This window comes from Macaca nemestrina, chromosome 2, assembly GCF_043159975.1.
Source record: "Macaca nemestrina isolate mMacNem1 chromosome 2, mMacNem.hap1, whole genome shotgun sequence".
NCBI lineage: Eukaryota > Metazoa > Chordata > Mammalia > Primates > Cercopithecidae > Macaca > Macaca nemestrina.
The window spans coordinates 33695033-33711918 of record NC_092126.1 but is presented as its reverse complement, the minus strand read 5'-3'; the positions used below and the strand labels follow the sequence as shown (position 1 = coordinate 33711918).

Genomic DNA, 16886 nt, shown 5'->3' with positions numbered 1-16886 from the left:
TTATAAACTATACAGCAGGTTTTGATTTGCTATATTTGAGAATCACATAATATGATTTTTATAACAATTGATAACCTATAAAAAAGCAAAAACCAAAACCCTGGATTTAGGTGAGTAATTCCCCTGAGCTTTCCCAAATGAAAAAATAGATTCCTTTTTCAAATCAAGTGATTTACTTATTTTGCTATTTTAAAAGAATTTTAAAATTAAAACGAACACATTAGAAAATATGATTTATCTAAAGTATATAAATGATAAAGATAACGTTTTCTTTACCCAGTATGCTTAGGCTCTCAGTCTGAAAAACCTTTTGAAGTGGAGGAAAGTAAATAACTAGTAATTGTCCCATGATGGATCCAAGAACTGCATAGCAAAACATTTTATTACTGCAGAGTCCAATCTCAAACACAGACTTGGTCTGTTGGCAGAGCAGAGAGTTCAATTATTACTCCTTGGTCACAGAAATAACTTCTTTATTATATTCACTTCTAATTTTTAATAAGCAGTATAACTTTATCACTGAATTCTACAGTGTCAATTCTATGAAATCTCTTAAATTTTACTATTGGTTTTGGAATAATTCAGATGGAATAAGGGTAAATATTAAAGTAGCTTTTATTTTATTTATCAAGAAAGGGCTTGCTTAAAAAAAAGTGACACTATATAAATGAGACCATTTTTAACATCCCAAACATCAAGAAACTTTATTTGTATTTTGCTAAATCATTTCTTCTTTTAACATCCCAAACATCAAGAAACTTCTCTGTAGTTTGCTAAATCGTTTCTATCCATTCTCACTAAGGTAGATATCTAAAATCCTTTCTTGGAGAATGGACCTAATTATGTGTGTACTGAAAAAGTAAACCACTTTTCATAAAAAAATAATTACAGCTTCTTCAAAAATTGGTCAATTAGTGAGAATTCACTGTACTCGGAAGTTCTAGCATGGCAAATGGTAATATAGTTAAGAATTCATAAAGTGCTTTAAAGCTGAAATGAATAGTCACGCCTCAAATGAAACTAGTTTTTAAGGACAATGTGCTCTAAAAAAGTACCACAAAGCTCTAGCCCATTATTTTCTATCAAAACACTTAGACCAAGAAGCAGCAGTCACATCTTAAGATACAACAAGGGAAGAAAAGCAAAATTAAAATGTCCTAAGCTTTGACACAATGACAGGAGTGATGGGAAAAAAATTGGCACAAAACTGCTATTGTACTCCTAGCAATACTGTCTTCTAAGATGAGATTAATAAAATCTCAACAGAACCTACGAGGTTTGTTCTATGCTCAGATAATGTTAACCATGATCTATCTTATAGCTATAGCCAGCTAAACCCAGACGACAACACCTGTGAATTATTAATACTTTTATGTTCTAGTCAGACATAAAGCTTACCTCCCGCAAATGCCCCATCCTCACTGTGACCAATGGCACATGTTTATAAGAAGGCTATGTCTGGGGCTGCAATCGGTGGTTACAAAATTAAGCAAAGCTTAAAACCCATAATCTTTGACTACTTATTAGAAAGCAGTCTACTCAAGTGAGTCAATCAAGTCAATCAACTAAGATCACCTAAACATACCTGGGATCTGGAACTTAGTGCATTGAACATGTCAAAAAACACAAAGCATGTGAAGGTCATTGTTGTGTCTCGAGGTGTAATCACATTGTCTCGTAGCTGTCAAGAGGTAATAACGAAATTACTTTTCAGTGGCTGAATTTAATGGATAAATAACATGCTTTTTAAAAAATATAAATATTTTCTTTCTATTGGGAAGAAATAGCTTTAGCCTAACATACGAAACGTAAAAGCTACCCAAATTTCCTATAAATCACCTAGCGAATAGTTGTAATCTACATAATAAAAAGTAAAAAAAAAAAAACTCATGAACTATATATTAGATATTAAAATACTGTTATTATTTAAAAATAAAGTGGTTGTATGATTTTAAGACTCAGGTTTTCAAAATTCTCTCTAAATTTTCATTTCTTTTTATTGTATCTGATACTTCTCTGCAGATTTATTCTAATACATGAATCAATAATTTTATTTATCCATAAAGATGGAAATCAAACTCTTTTAAAATGTTCTTATCATATTTTTCACTAAAAGAGGCTCCCTTAACTTCCCAGCCTTCTGGGTAACCCATCAAAATAACTAGGAATCCTATTATATATATAGAATTCATGTTAATATAGCAGCTTGGCCAGTGAATATACCTCACGCCAGAAGACAAACAAAGTCCCACAAACAATGATTATTGATGAAACAAGTATTTTAAGTATCAAGTTTTTAGTCAAAATGCTGTCTTTCCAGTTGCGAGGAGGTTTACGAATGACATCTTTATCCACTGGTTCTACTCCAAGGCTTAAAAACAAACAGAAAAATAAATTACTTTCAAGTTTTAAGGTTTGGATTTGTTACTTTCACAACCTCACTAACCTCAATTATTCAGCAAATTAAATGCTTTCTTATGGAAACAAAATGTTGAATCATAAAGAAAACCTTGGCTATGATTATACAAAAATAACACTGATTTTGTCACTTTTTCTCTCCTCTTTAACTTATTTGTTTGGCACAATTTGACAGGGGATAGATAATCAACTTTCAAAAAACCATCCAATTTATTTACATGTAAGTTTACCTCAAATACGGTGTGAAATACATGACCTACCAACTGAATTTTGAAGTATCTTTCATATAAAGAGGTTTTGACTGGGATGATTTGCTGGAGTGGCCAAATGACATCTATCACTCAACTATTCCATTAGCATTAAATTTTTTAAAAAAGTTATGACACTCAGGTCCTCTAATACTGTCCCAAAGTCTCTAAAACTGACAACAGCAGAACCTAGATAATAACACTGAACCCAGAAATTTCTCCATTATATCCAATTTTTAGAAATAAAAGGCTTACTTCCTGAGGACAGGGATAGCACCTATTCCTGATCTATTCTCAACCTTACGCTAGGCATCTCAGTGGAAAGGCTCAGATCTACACTGCATGCACACTCAAAAAGAATAAATAAAATACGCACATCACACAATTTATAATATAAATGTTAAAACATTTGCTGCAAAGTTTTCCAACACTGTCCATAAATCAAGTTTTAAAACTTAATTATCAGGGTAGCACACATTCCTTGTTTTTCCAGCTCATGCAATAAAAAACTCGTACCTCTGGGCTGGGGGTCCATCCATAATAATATTGATCCACAAAATCTGCATGGCATTGAGAGGATTAGGAAAGTTCATTAATGTAGCCAATGAGATTAAAGTTAATGCTGCTATACTCCTGTTGAAAAAGAGAGTCATTTAAAAATATCAGCATAGTAAATCTGTTGATTCTATGATACCACTTAAAAATTTCACTACTACTATGGTTTTAAAGGAAGACTATAAACTATTCTTCATTCATGTGGACATTTTAAAGCTAATAGTATTTTAACAAAGGATTTTCAAGATGTTTAGCCAACAGGAACAAATAAAGAATTTTTATATGTGCATGATAGTTTCAACAGTATTTCGGTAACCATTTTTTGACTACACGATACCCGTTCTACTTTTGGAAAAAGATACCAAGAGGAAACAATGAGATGTGACTCATCCCTGATTTCATGAGCTATTAAATAAATCAAAAAGATTTATATATTTTGATGATATAGACATCTAATTGTTACATTTACAACCTATTTATCATGCCACTTTAAATTTCTGAATACAATAAATTTTCTTTTTGGAAAACTGACATATGAACAATGCTCAGAAATATAAGGCAGATAAGTTTCTAGGCAGTCTGCTTAGGTTCTATTTTTCATATAATTTATCCAGAAGACCCATGGTGACAAATTCCTTGCAAACTTACGTGCTCAGCTGGAATCTAACGAAATTTTTAATGTTATTATAAATCCCTTTACCCTCTTCAATTGCAGACCTGAAATTTAAAAAATAAAGATGAAGTGAGAAAATATTATCATATAAAAATGTATCTATACTAAAACACTGTGGAGCTAATTTTGAAAATAAATTTCCAGCCGGGCACTGTGGCTCACGCCTGTAATCCCAGCACATTGGAAGGCCGAAGCTGGCAGATCACCTGAGGTCAGGAGTTTGGACCAGCCTGACCAACATGGCAAAACCCCGTCTCTAATAAAAATACAAAAATTAGCTGGGTGTGGTGGCGCATGCCTGTAATCCCAGCTACTTGGGAGGCCGAGGCAGGAGAATCGCTTAAACCTGGGAGGCGGAGGTTGCAGTGAGCCGAGATCACACCACTGCACTCCAGCCCTGGCAACAAAGTGAGACTCTGTCTCAAACAAACAAACAAACAAACAAACAAATAAATAAATAAATAAAATTTCAACTAATACAACACATGTATCAATATGGAAACATTTATTTTAGCAAAGAATTAAAGTCAAGCCTAAGCTCTACCTGAACTAATTTGTCACAGTATTAAAATTCTTATTCTGAAGAAGATATTTCAACATTAAAATCATTCATTGTCTCTCCCCACAAGAGAAAATACTTCACATTCATAATACATAAAATGATTTTTTGTTTTTGTTTTTGAGACAGGGTCTTGCTCTGCTTCCCAAGCTGGAGTGCAGTGGCACAATCTTAACTTACTGCACCTCGACCTTCCTGGCTCAAGCAATCCTCCCAACTCAGCCTCCAGAGTAGCTGAGACCACAGGCTCAAGTCACCACTCCCAGCTATTTTTTTTTTGTATTGTTTGGGGAGATGGGTTTTGACATGTTGCCTAGGCTGGTTTCGAACTCCTGGGCTCAAGTGATCCATCCACCTCAGCCTCCCAAAGTGCTGGCATTACAGCCATGAGATACCATGCCCAGCCATGATTATCTTCTTCACCTTCCTCTAAGCTCATTTTTCTTAGTGGTACAAAATGCAGAGTAAAGGTTTAAACTAATGTATGTCAGGAATCAAATGGCAATGAGATATATAAGAATTATAGAATTTAAGCTACGTGGTGTTCCTACACATCAAGTAGATCACATGTTGCAGAGGAATTAAATAGAGAACACAGTTTATAAGGATTCATATAAATTCTCTCATTCATTTAGCTGAATCCAAGAAAATCTAGGCTTTTTAATCAACTTCCCGTTTCTTCTAAGAATTCTATATAATTCTAATAATGGAAAGAAAAAACTCGTATCTTTGCAAAAGCTTGGCAAATACTGTGAGTCCTGAGCTCCCAAATGTTTTGCTGTAGGCTAAATCAGAGTAATAAAACAGCCTGGAACATATAATTAGAATTTATCACTAAACTCAGGTCATCCAACAGGTGGCTACCAAAAATAAATAAATAAATAAATGGGATTCACATGATCCCCAACTGAACACTGTAAAACTGACACCACCATGTATTATACTGGAGTCTTAATTGGAAACTGTGGCTTACACAAATAAAGCTTTCTAAATTTAATAAATTATAACATTAAATGAGGGCAACATGAATAAATTACTGATATAAAAAAACAGGTATGGATGGAAACTTCATAATTTTCAATATTTATTATAAGGCCCAAAAAAGAGCCATACATATGCATAATTCTAACTACTTGAATTTAACATAAAGGCCATTACTATACCATCATATTAGTGCCCAGAAAAAGGTGACATGTGGCTGGCACTTGGCAAATATTTCTTAAAGGAGAGTCCTGCCATTTACTATGTCTGTTCCAGCCACGCAAATCATTTTCTTCAGAACTATACAACAGACCATAAAATAGGATAATTGCCCTAGAAAAATGGTTTAGTTTACCTAATTTTTAAATACTAATTCTTTTCCAGTTGAATTCTCTAGGGGTGGGAGACAGGAAAGGATAGGGGAAGATTCTCTGATAGGCATTCACTGAAATAAAGCTTACATTATGGTTTGAAAATCATCATCCACTAGGATCATGTCTGCTGCCTCTTTGCAAACATCTGTACCAGTCTGGCCCATCGCAACTCCAATGTCTGCAGCCTTCAGAGCAACTGCATCATTTACTCCATCTCCTGTCATGGCTACAACTGAACCGTTCTTCTGCAGTGACTACAGTGGAGCAGAGGACAGGGGAGAGGAAGGAATTCTGATAAAAATGTTGCTTCCATATAAAGCAATAAACAAATTCTCCCTAATTATTTTTCACATAATTAAGATTAGAAATAATATAGACCACCCATTTTTCAACAAACTTCAACAAATGGAGATCTCAGTAAGATAAAGCTTAGAAAAAGTTACTACTAATATTTCCATCTGTGAGAACTGTATCTCTAAATTCTGTTCTTCAAACAACTATACAATGATTCTCAACCAGGGGCAATTTTATCTCCCAGGGGACATGTGACAATGTTTGGAGATGTTTCTGAGTGTCGTGATTTGGGGGATGTCACTGGCATCTAATGGGAAGGGGCTAAGGATGCTGCTAAACATTCTATAACACACGAGGCAGCCCTTCACAACAAGGAATTATCTAGTCCAAAATGTCAATGGTGCCAACGTTGAGAAACTCTGAACTACACAATGGCTGGTTATCATGATTAATAACTTAAGACCATTAACTACTGGATACTATATCGGTTGCTTTATATGTAATTGACTAATATAAATAATCATAGCCTTTTAAGTATTGTTCACACTATCACAACACTATTTCCTTGCTGTATTTATTTAGTTTCTAACTTATTACCGCTATTCACACTGGGAAGACTTGGCTATGGACCCCAGTTAGAACATTCTTTTATACTGTCTGTTTAAAGAAAGCTACATTTGCAGATACTTCGTTCAAGTTTTCTTCTATATCTTATGCCAACTAAATTCTCTATTAGTGTTTCTATGTCAAGCTGTTACAAAAACAAACACTGTTTTGCTTCACAGTATTTCTGACCTTGATGCTCTACTTCCTGTAATGCAAACATAACAAAAGTAAAGTACTAGCATTTTGTATACAGAAATAAAACAATCTGATTCTTAGACACTCACCTTAATAATTTTCATCTTGTGCCTTGGGCTAGCTCTGTAAAATACTGCAACCTGTTAAAATACAAGATACACTAAAAATTTTCAATATTAAGATTTCCACAGAATAACCCATGCATTCATAACTAATGATGAAAAACTCATCAATTTAAGCTGTATTTAATTTGCCACTGAGATCAAGCTTAAGCAATATGCCATTATGTTTGTTAAGACATTCATTTGATATGGTCATTTCGATCTTTACCAAAGGTACCACAGGAAATACACAATCTAAACAAGTCATCCAATTTATACCATTATGTGTAAACTCTGGAGCGAAAACAGCCTTATTCTTGAAATGTTCCAGAGACAAAAAAAGGAAAAATTCTCTTGCGTCTGTTTCCTACAACACTCGCATACAACTAAAATAGCCTTTTCCCTTTGTTCTGTCTTCAGGAGCAATAAAGAACAGCTGCTTCTCAATGTCTGTAGAGCCATTTTTTAGTGTCAAGTGTCTGCTCATTCCCTTTTACTCAGGTTAACTCATTAGCCTCTCTTCCACTGTACCTCTAAATTGCTTATATGATTTTATCTCTCCAAAAAACGTATTTAATCCTTTTTTCTGACCCCATCTCCTGATCTCCTGAAATCCTTTCACTGTGTCCCAACAAATCTCCTGTATTTTTTACTCTTTTTCACTTTGCTCTAACCTAGTGTTTCCACAAAACACTGCCATCCCTATAACCTCCTCAAATAGTACCACCGGAGGAGCGTAGAGGTAGAGCATGGTATCCTCTATTCTCCCTTCATAAAACCTCAGTTCTGAATGTCAGATGAGACTGTCACTCACTAACTGTAGGCATTCACTGCTCCAGAGTTCACAACCCCTCATTTCACAATGATTTTTAACTTCTGCCTCACTGTCATGTCACTCTCTCCAACAATATTTACAAGTTATGGTGATTTCAATACACATAATACACCATTCTCTTTCCCACTCTCCTAGAGGATTAGTTCATATTACTTTTCTCTCCTCATACCTCCAATCTGTCCCCTTTCTCTAGCCTCCTTCTCAGCTGACCACCTTGCTTCCTACTTTGGAGAAATCAGAATCAGAAGAGAATTTCCACAATTCCCCCAACTCAGTATCTGTATCCAGGAACTAAACTGCTCTGGTTTTACTACAATGAACTGAATAGGCATCTACTGCAGGTCAAAGATTCTACCTTCCTTACCTATTAAGATCATTACTCCAGAAATTCTCCTCCCTCCTGTGCCAAAATGTTTTCCTCACTGCTACATCTTAACCATCAGTATACAAAAACATGTTGTCCCTTCCATATAAAAAAAGAAAACCACTTCCCTTCCCATTTCAGCTGCCACCTTTTCCTTTCTTTTCTTTACTGTTATTATTATTATAATATATATATATATTTTTTGAGATGGAGTCTCGCTCTGTCGCCCAGGCTGGAGTGCAGTGGCGCGATCTCAGCTCATTTCCGCCTCCCAAGTTCATGCCACTCTCCTGCCTCAGCCTCCCAAGTAGCTGGGACCACAAGCGCCTGCCGCCACGCCCGGCTAATTTTTTGCATTTTTAGTAGAGACGGGGTTTCATCTTGTTAGCCAGGATGGTCTCGATCTCCTGATCTCGTGATCCGCCCGTCTCGGCCTCCGAAAGTGCTGGGATTACAGGCGTGAGCCACCACGCCCGGCCTATCATTATTTTTTAATGGAAGAAGAAACATGTTTGTATACTGACGGTAAAGTGCAGCAGCAAGGAAAAAATTTTGATACAGGAACAGGGAGGATTTTTGGAGCAGAGTTCCTTAGAAAGTTCCTACACTTGCTGTCTCCCATTCTCTCTGAATCCATCCCATGATCATACTGTTATCACAACTGCACTGAAACACGATTCATGACTTTCAAAGACCCTCACCACCACCACCACATTGCTAATGCCTACAGTCATTTCTCATCTGACTTAACCTCTCCACCACACCCTAACATAGATGATTAGTCCCTCCTGAAACACCATCTTCCCTTGGCTTCCACCACCACCAACACTGGTCTTCCTCCTACCTTTTTGGCTGTTCCTCTTGTACAGAATTCTCCTGATCTCTCTTGATGTCTAGATGTTGGAGCACCCCAGGGCTCAGTTCCTTTCTCTATAAGAGGTCTCAGAATTCCCTACGCCTCAGGTGAGCATACCCAGGCACATGGCTTTGGATTTTACTTACACGCATTTATTTGAATGCATTTTTATCTCAAGCCCAGACATTTCTTCTGAAATCCAGATCAGCAAAACTAATTCCCATCCCTACTCCACATCTCCTCAGATGTCTCAATCTTGCTCCTTCCTATCCTCTGTTAATGAAAAGTACATATGTGCAGTTGCTGAGGCTCCAAATTTGGAGAGCCATCCTTAATTCCTCCATTTTTCTTATGTGCCAACAAGCAGTTTGACAGCGAATCTTGTTGACTCCACTCACAAATATATCCAGAATTCAACCACCTTACTCCACAACCATTGCCAACACTCTGGGCCAATACCTCCAAAGTGACTTTCTTATTTCTGCCCTAGTTTCCCCCAATTTGCAACACAGTAGCCAAAGTGGCACTGTTAATACAGAAGTGAGATCATGTGTCTTCTCAAAACCCTCAAATGATTTCACATCTCTCTCAGAACAAATGCCGAAGTCCTTTATCATCTACCGGGTCCCTCAAGAAATGCACATCTCACGGCACTCCTATCATTAGTCATTTCCTGACTGAACTACATTGGCCTCCTGATTGTTCCTCACACATGCCAGGCACACTCACTTCCAGCCTTTGCCCTTGTCTGGAATGCTCTTTCTTCAGATATAACATGGGTCCCCTTTCTGTCAAATAGTACCTTCTCAGTGAGGCCCTCCCTAGTCATACTATCTAAAAATTTCAATCTCCCTCTCTAATCATTCAAATTTTGCCTTTTTTTTGGGGGGGGGGAGGGTGCTCTTAAGCACTTATTTAACATAATATATATCCATTTATCTTCTAAGACTCAAGAAGTCAGAGATTTTTGTCCTATACCAACGGTGCTCTATAAAGACAAATAAAATGAATGAACAACTGAATATATGTCAGTACTACCATAAAGACTGTTCCCTGGTTCTCTCCTTTTAATAAAGGTCTAAATAAAAAAAGGTATTATTTTCTTAAACAAAAGACTCTGCTGGACTGTAATATCACATTACTGATTATCCCTAGGCAATCCAAATATCATGAATCACATAATTTATATTTGGGAAATATCCTTTCTTTCAAAAAAGTTCAAAAATCCATTCAGAAACTCTTCACTGTGTCTTTAAAAAAGACTCAGTTACATATATATCCAAAACATACTGGTAACCTTCTAAGTGAAAACTCTAATTACTGCAGAAATTAATCATGTAGCACACAGCACTGAAATATAACAAGTGTTTGCCAAAGCTGCAAAATAAATCTGTTAGCGAATGAAAGGTCTTGACTGTGAGTTGTCCATGTACTTGGTGTGTTGAACAAAGAATTGAACCAAACACACAAAGGAATAAAAGAATGAAGCAACGAAAGCACAAACTTATTGAAGCAAAAGTACACTCCACAGAGCAGAAATGGGCTCGAGCAAGTGGCTCATGAATCCCAACTACAATGTTCTTCAGGGATTTTTTTTTTTTTTTTTTTTTTTTGAGGTGGAGTTTCACTCTTGCTGCCCAGGCTGGAGTGCAATGGCGCGATCTCGGCTCATCACAACCTCCTCTTCCTGGGTTCAAGCGATTCTCCTGCCTCAGCCTCCCAAGTAGCTGGGATTACAGGCACAAGCCGTACCATGCCCGGCTAATTTTGTATTTTTTAGTAGAGACGGGTTTTCTCCATGTTGGTCAGGCTGGTCCCAAACTCCCAACCTCAGGTGGTCTGCCCCCCTTGGCCTCCCACAGTGCATTACAGGCGTGAGCCACCATGCCGAGCCATTTTTTTTTTTTTTTGAGACGTAGTCTCGCTCTGTCACCCAGGCTGGAGTGCAGTAGTGCGATCTCAGCTCACTGCACCCTCCGCCTCCTGAGTTCAAGCAATTCTCTGCCTCAGCCTCCTGAGTAGCTGGGATTACAGGTGCCCACCACCATACCCAGCTAATTTTTGTATTTTTAGTAGAGACAGGGTTTTACCATCTTGGCCAGGCTGGTCTTGAACTCCTGACCTCATGATCCACCGGCCTTGGCCTCCCAAAGTGCTGCGATTACAGGTGTGAGCCACCATGCCCGGCCTAGGGTTTTTACTAAGTTAAAAGAATTTGGTAACACTCCTAGGTGCCCTTTAGAGGCCTCCAATTGATTACACCCTATGAAAGATTAGCCTGTGACCAATCAGAGACTGAAGTGGAGACTTGGTTCCCAGCCAATCAGAGGCTGAAGTGGAGACTTCTGTCTTGTTATCACAGGAGTAAAGATGTGGCCTACATGCCTAGAACTGGCTGCACCTACTGTCCTTTTACTCATCTTGCCTAGAACTGGCTGCACCTACTGTTCTTTTACTTATACGTTCACCCTTGAGTACCCTAATTCTCTATTCTCCTGCCTCATTTCTCCCTGAGAGACATGATCCCCAGAAATCTTTATGGAAGGCAGAGGCACTGAGGATCAATTTTCTGTAGCTGCTTCTTGCTGGTCATGGGTGTCATCCCTGCCTATTGGGGATCATGGCTGTCCTGAGGTTAGGTGGATATCCGTGGGTTGCAGTGAGCCTTGTACTTGGTGGTAAAAGGTGCAGCTGGCTTGATCCAGTTGTGACAGTTGGAGTTGGGTACTTTGGCCTGATTTTAGATTTGGACAAAGAGATAAAAATCATCAAAGAGAGTAGAACAAGGCCACATATTTTCAGAAGCAATCTACAAGGGGTATTTTTCTCTTCTTATGAGTCCTCCTTTTCAGTGTCACATTTGTGGTCAGCACTCACAGTTCTTTTGATGGAGATTAATAGACAAGATGTACTAGGGAAAGGAAGTTATAAAAAAAAAAAAAAGGAAAATATTAAAGGAGAAGTTAATGGAAAAGATCCATCTTGCATTAGAATAACCTACTGAAGATCCTCAAATCTTCTAGGACAGATTAAAGAAAACTAATGCACTGAAGAAAAAACAAGTGATTGAAATAAAGATTTACAACCTATTAAAAATTAGACAATATATGAATTGGAATAACAATATGGGGACTTGGTGAATATATTCAGCAGAAATATAAATGGCAGTAATGCTGTAAAAATCAGACAAAGAAGAATGAAAGAGGATGACCACTTCTATCAATGAATCAATGGAAAATGTAGAACCCACTAGAAAAAGTCACAAATGGAAAACACTGAGAATTCCCAGATGACTTAATAAACAAGCAAAACTGAGTTTCAGTACTACTTTTTAATTGCCTCTAGGTCAAAGTACACAGCAACACTCCATATTCCAAAGGGAGAATGAAATGTGTTCTAAAGAATTATGAAAAAGGATGGCTGAAAAATAGTTTAATGAGGGGAAGAATTAATATGATTCTAGTACATGGGGGAAAACCTCAACAAGCTAGTGATTTAGAACAAAAGGTCTGTTTTATTTGTAACAATAATAAGAGTTATTCAAACTGATGTAAAGCAAAAGTAGGAAATTGTGAGTGCAGTGGCTTACGCCTGTAATCCCAACACTTTGAGAGGCCAAGGTAGGAGGATCACTTGGGCCCAGGAGTTTGAGACCAACCTGGGCAACATAGCAAGACCCCATCTATACAAAAAAAATAACAAAATTACCTAGGCATGGTGGCACATGCCAGTAGTCCCAGCTACTCCGGAGACTGAGTCATGAGGGATCACCTGAACTGGGGAGATCACCTGAACCCAGGAGTTTGAGGTTGCAGTGAGCTATGGTCACACCACTACACTCTAGCCTGGTCAACAAAGCAAAAGACTCTGTCTCAAAAAACAAACAAAGGAAAGCAGAAGAAGAGGCTAGGTGCAGTGGCTAATGCCTATAATCCCAGCACTTTGGGAGGCTGAGGTGGGAGCATCACTTGAGCCCAGGAATTCAAGACCAACCTGGGCAACACATGGTGAGACTCCATTTCCACAAATCCTTTCTTTCAAAAAAGTTTAAAAATCCATTCAGAAATTAATTTTTTTTTCTGTTTTTTTTTTTTTAAATTATCCAAGCATAGTGGTGAGCGCCTATAGTTCCAGCTACTTGGGAGGCTAAGGCAGAAGATAGCTTGAGCCCAGGAATTCAAGGCAGCAGTGAGCTATGATCATGCCACAGCACTCCAGTCTGAGCAACAAAGCAAGACACCATCTCCAAAAAAACAAAACAAAATAAAATAATTAAAAAGCTGAAAACCAAATAAACATATTGGCTGTAAGAGGGTTACATGAACACAAAATGAAGTAGGAAAAAAGACAAAATGAGGGTGGGGCAGTCCTGCTAACCAATGAGACAAAAAATTAACTAATAATATTTAGAGTAAAGACTTAGGTATTCAAAACATACAAAATACCTGGGAGGGAGAGCTGGTATTTATAGAATTCCACTTTAAAGTAGGATGAATTTAAGCAATTCAATGAGCTTCTGACAGGGCTTAGGTCTTACTTTGTTTTAGTCTCCTTGGAATAGCATCAGGATATCTGCTATAATTAATGCACACCCACTCTACTTGGGAAATCCCGACAATGTGATTTGTCCAGGCTGATGATGTAATTTGTAATTAGTTTCTTTCTTCTCTAAATACCTTTAGGTTGGTTTACAGAGTTCACCATAATTTTTATAAGACAGCCAGAAGACGAACTGAACAAAGCAAATAAAATGAAAGTTTCACCACATTTAGTATCTCTGAGAAGTTAAGCGAAAGTCTAATGGCAAAATGTTTAAGTAACTGCAGATTTCACATACATTTACTAATACTCTGTCCCAATACCACTAAAAAAAATCCAATATAGGATTTAGTCGGAAATAAACATCAGGAAGAGATTACCAGGATAGTATGTGCACACACACACACACACACACGAAGCCCTATTCAAATATATAAACACCTTCCCCACCCTAAAAACAAAGCAAACATCCACACTGCCCCAATTCTCTGGGTGGCAGTGATCCCAACAGTGATCTACGATCTCAACATATTGGGATCATAATCTTGAAAGATACAATACCAAATGCCATAATACCAAATGCTGAAATCCCTAAAGATCAAAATCCCTAAAGTCTAAACTCCTCAGCCGGGCACGGTGGCTCATGCCTGTAATCCCAGCACTTTGGGAGGATGAGGCAGGCAGATCACGAGGTCAAGAGATCGAGACCATCCTGGCTAACATGGTGAAACATCATCTCTATTAAAAATACAAAAAATTAGCCGGGCGTGGTAGCAGGCGCCTGTAGTCCCAGCTACTCGGGAGGCTGAGGCAGGAGAATGGCGTGAACCCGGGAGGCGCAGCTTGCAGTGAGCCAAGATCGCGCCACTGCACTCCAGCCTGGGCGATAGAGCGAGACTCCGTCTCAAAAACAAAACAAAAACAACAACAAAGTCTAAACTCCTGAAAATCACAATCACAGGATAGGAAAATTTAATAGAGAATGTTCATGTTAGTGTACATCGAATCACAGAATTTCAAAAAGAGCAGTGCCACGTAGAAAATGAATATGAACATACTCTGATAGCCATGTTCTTAAAGAAAAAAAAGCAATTATTCATCATGCTGCAAGACTTCAAAATATAGTTAATGATCGTGAAGGTCAGCCAGCTTTTATGGACTATCTCCATGCAACTGTCCATCATCTATCTCTGTAATATAATTTTCCATGTCATAGTTTCTTTTTAGGTTTTTTTGTTCTTCTTGTTATCTTTTTTTTTTCCTTCGGTGGGGAGGTGGGCAGACAGAGTCTTGCTCTGTCACCCAGGCTGGAGTACACTGGTGCGATCTCAGCTCACCACAACCTCTGCCTCCCGGGTTCACGCGATTCTCCTGCCTCAGTCTCCTGAGTAGCTGGGATTATAGGCGCTCACCACCACGCCCAGCTAATTTTTGTATTTTTGGTAGAGATGGGGTTTCGCCATGTTGGCCAGGCTGGTCTCGAACTCCTGACCTCAGGCCATCCATCTGCCTCAGCCTCCCAAAGTGCTGGGATTACAGGTGTGAGCCACCATCCCCCGCCATTGTTTTTCTTTTTTTAGTTTCATTTTCCACTATTTTAAATTGTCAGCATTTTTTTTTACAATTTGCTATGCTGTGTATTTCACCTCTGCATCATTTCCAACACTGGAAGCATAAGTTATAGAGACTTAAAGGGTTCTAATTTGTTTTATGCATGTTTTACAAATTTGACTTCACAAAAGTGCATGATCACAATGTTGACTTTGTATGTAAGCATTGTACATGTATGTAAAAATGTTGAAACTTCCTCAATAAATGAACAGATGTCCTTTTCATACATCTGCATTTGTGAAAGATAAAAATGACCCACAGTTATAAAGTGGGGTGCACACAATTAGCAACCATAGTGATAGGTGTTTATGCATTTCCCTTATGACCTATTTCTTTATAAATACAGTTCATATGCTCATAACAGTCCTATGTTATATCTGTCTGTCATATACTATGCCTGAGTGTTTATGCTTGCAAATGCTTGCAAAACTGTGTAGGTTATTTATTACTGCTTATTTTGTATAAAGTGACCAATGGAGCATTTTCATGTTTTTATGTTTCTCATATAAATTCCTTCTTAAAAATGTAAATGATTTTATTTTAAAATTATTTTTTCCAGAATTAGATTTTTAGGATTTTGATCTTTGGGGACTGTGGTTTTTCAGGATTTTAAGACTTTAAGGATTTCAATCTTTCAGGATTTCAACATTCGAAATTACATCTTTCAGGACTATGATTGGCTCTCTCTGAAAACAGCATTTGTGAGTGATTAGAAGTTCAGAAAGAAAAAATATGGATAAGCAAAATAGTGTATTTCTATTAGTAACAACATCCAAAATCTAACCACTTGCTAGAGGATGAGGGAAGTGGGACTGGAGGTCTAGGGACTTAATGCTACTATATGAAGCATAGTTTATGGAAATATAAACAGAAACCTTTCTAGAGAACAATTCAGCAATATATGTTAAGGGCCTTACAAATGTGTTAAACACTAGTCCAATCATTTTACATGTAGGAATTTAGTGTATAAAAATAATCAGAGATGTATATTGCTAAGGGCAGTGGTAAAAAATAGTAACAATAATAATAATAATCAGAGATGGGTACATCTTAGGTTCAATAATATTCAAAGAAACAGCAAACAACAGATGAACTCTGGAGCATACAGACCTGGATTCCACTTCCAATGCCAACACCACTACTTACTAGCTCTGAGACATCAGTCAAGTCTCCCAAGTACTCTGGGCCTCAATTTCCTCATCCACAAAAATGGAACTGCCTGTTTCTTAAAAAACTAAATACACTCTTACCATATGATCTGATTCAGCAATTGTGCTCCTTAGTATTTAGCGGAATGAGTTGAAAACTTATGTCTACACAAAAACCTGTATATGAATGTTTAGAGCAACTTTATGTATAACTGCCAAACCTGGAAGCAATTAAGATGCCCTTCAAAAGGTGAAGTGATAAACTGTGGCACTTTCATACAATGGAATATTATTTAGTGCTCACAAGAAATGAGCTACTAAGCCAGGAAAAGACATGGTGGAACCTTACATGCATATTGCTTAGTGAAAAAAAGCCAGTCTGAGAAGGCTACATACATTATTATTCCAACCATACACATTCTGGAAAAGGCAAAACTCTAGAGACAGTAAAAAGATCAGTGGTTGTCAAGGATTTGAGGGGAGTGGGGAGGGATGAAAACGTCAAACACAGGGATTTTCAGGGCAATGA

The 16886-nt window shown here is 37.6% G+C and overlaps 1 protein-coding gene across 7 annotated transcripts in view; it reads right to left on the bottom strand.

Annotated features, from left to right (window-relative positions):
- LOC105490383 (ATPase secretory pathway Ca2+ transporting 1) overlaps positions 1-16886 on the bottom strand; it is a 158670-nt gene that overhangs the window by 16766 nt on the left and 125018 nt on the right. For all 7 annotated transcript variants that reach the window (XM_011755905.2, XM_011755906.2, XM_071090895.1 and 4 more), the window contains 7 exons: positions 6993-7043; positions 5896-6062; positions 3870-3938; positions 3183-3299; positions 2224-2371; positions 1586-1681; positions 277-418 (listed from right to left, as the gene is read on the bottom strand). In XM_011755905.2, the coding sequence (XP_011754207.1) occupies positions 277-418; positions 1586-1681; positions 2224-2371; positions 3183-3299; positions 3870-3938; positions 5896-6062; positions 6993-7043 (790 nt within the window). The remainder of the gene's footprint in view (positions 1-276; positions 419-1585; positions 1682-2223; positions 2372-3182; positions 3300-3869; positions 3939-5895; positions 6063-6992; positions 7044-16886) is intronic.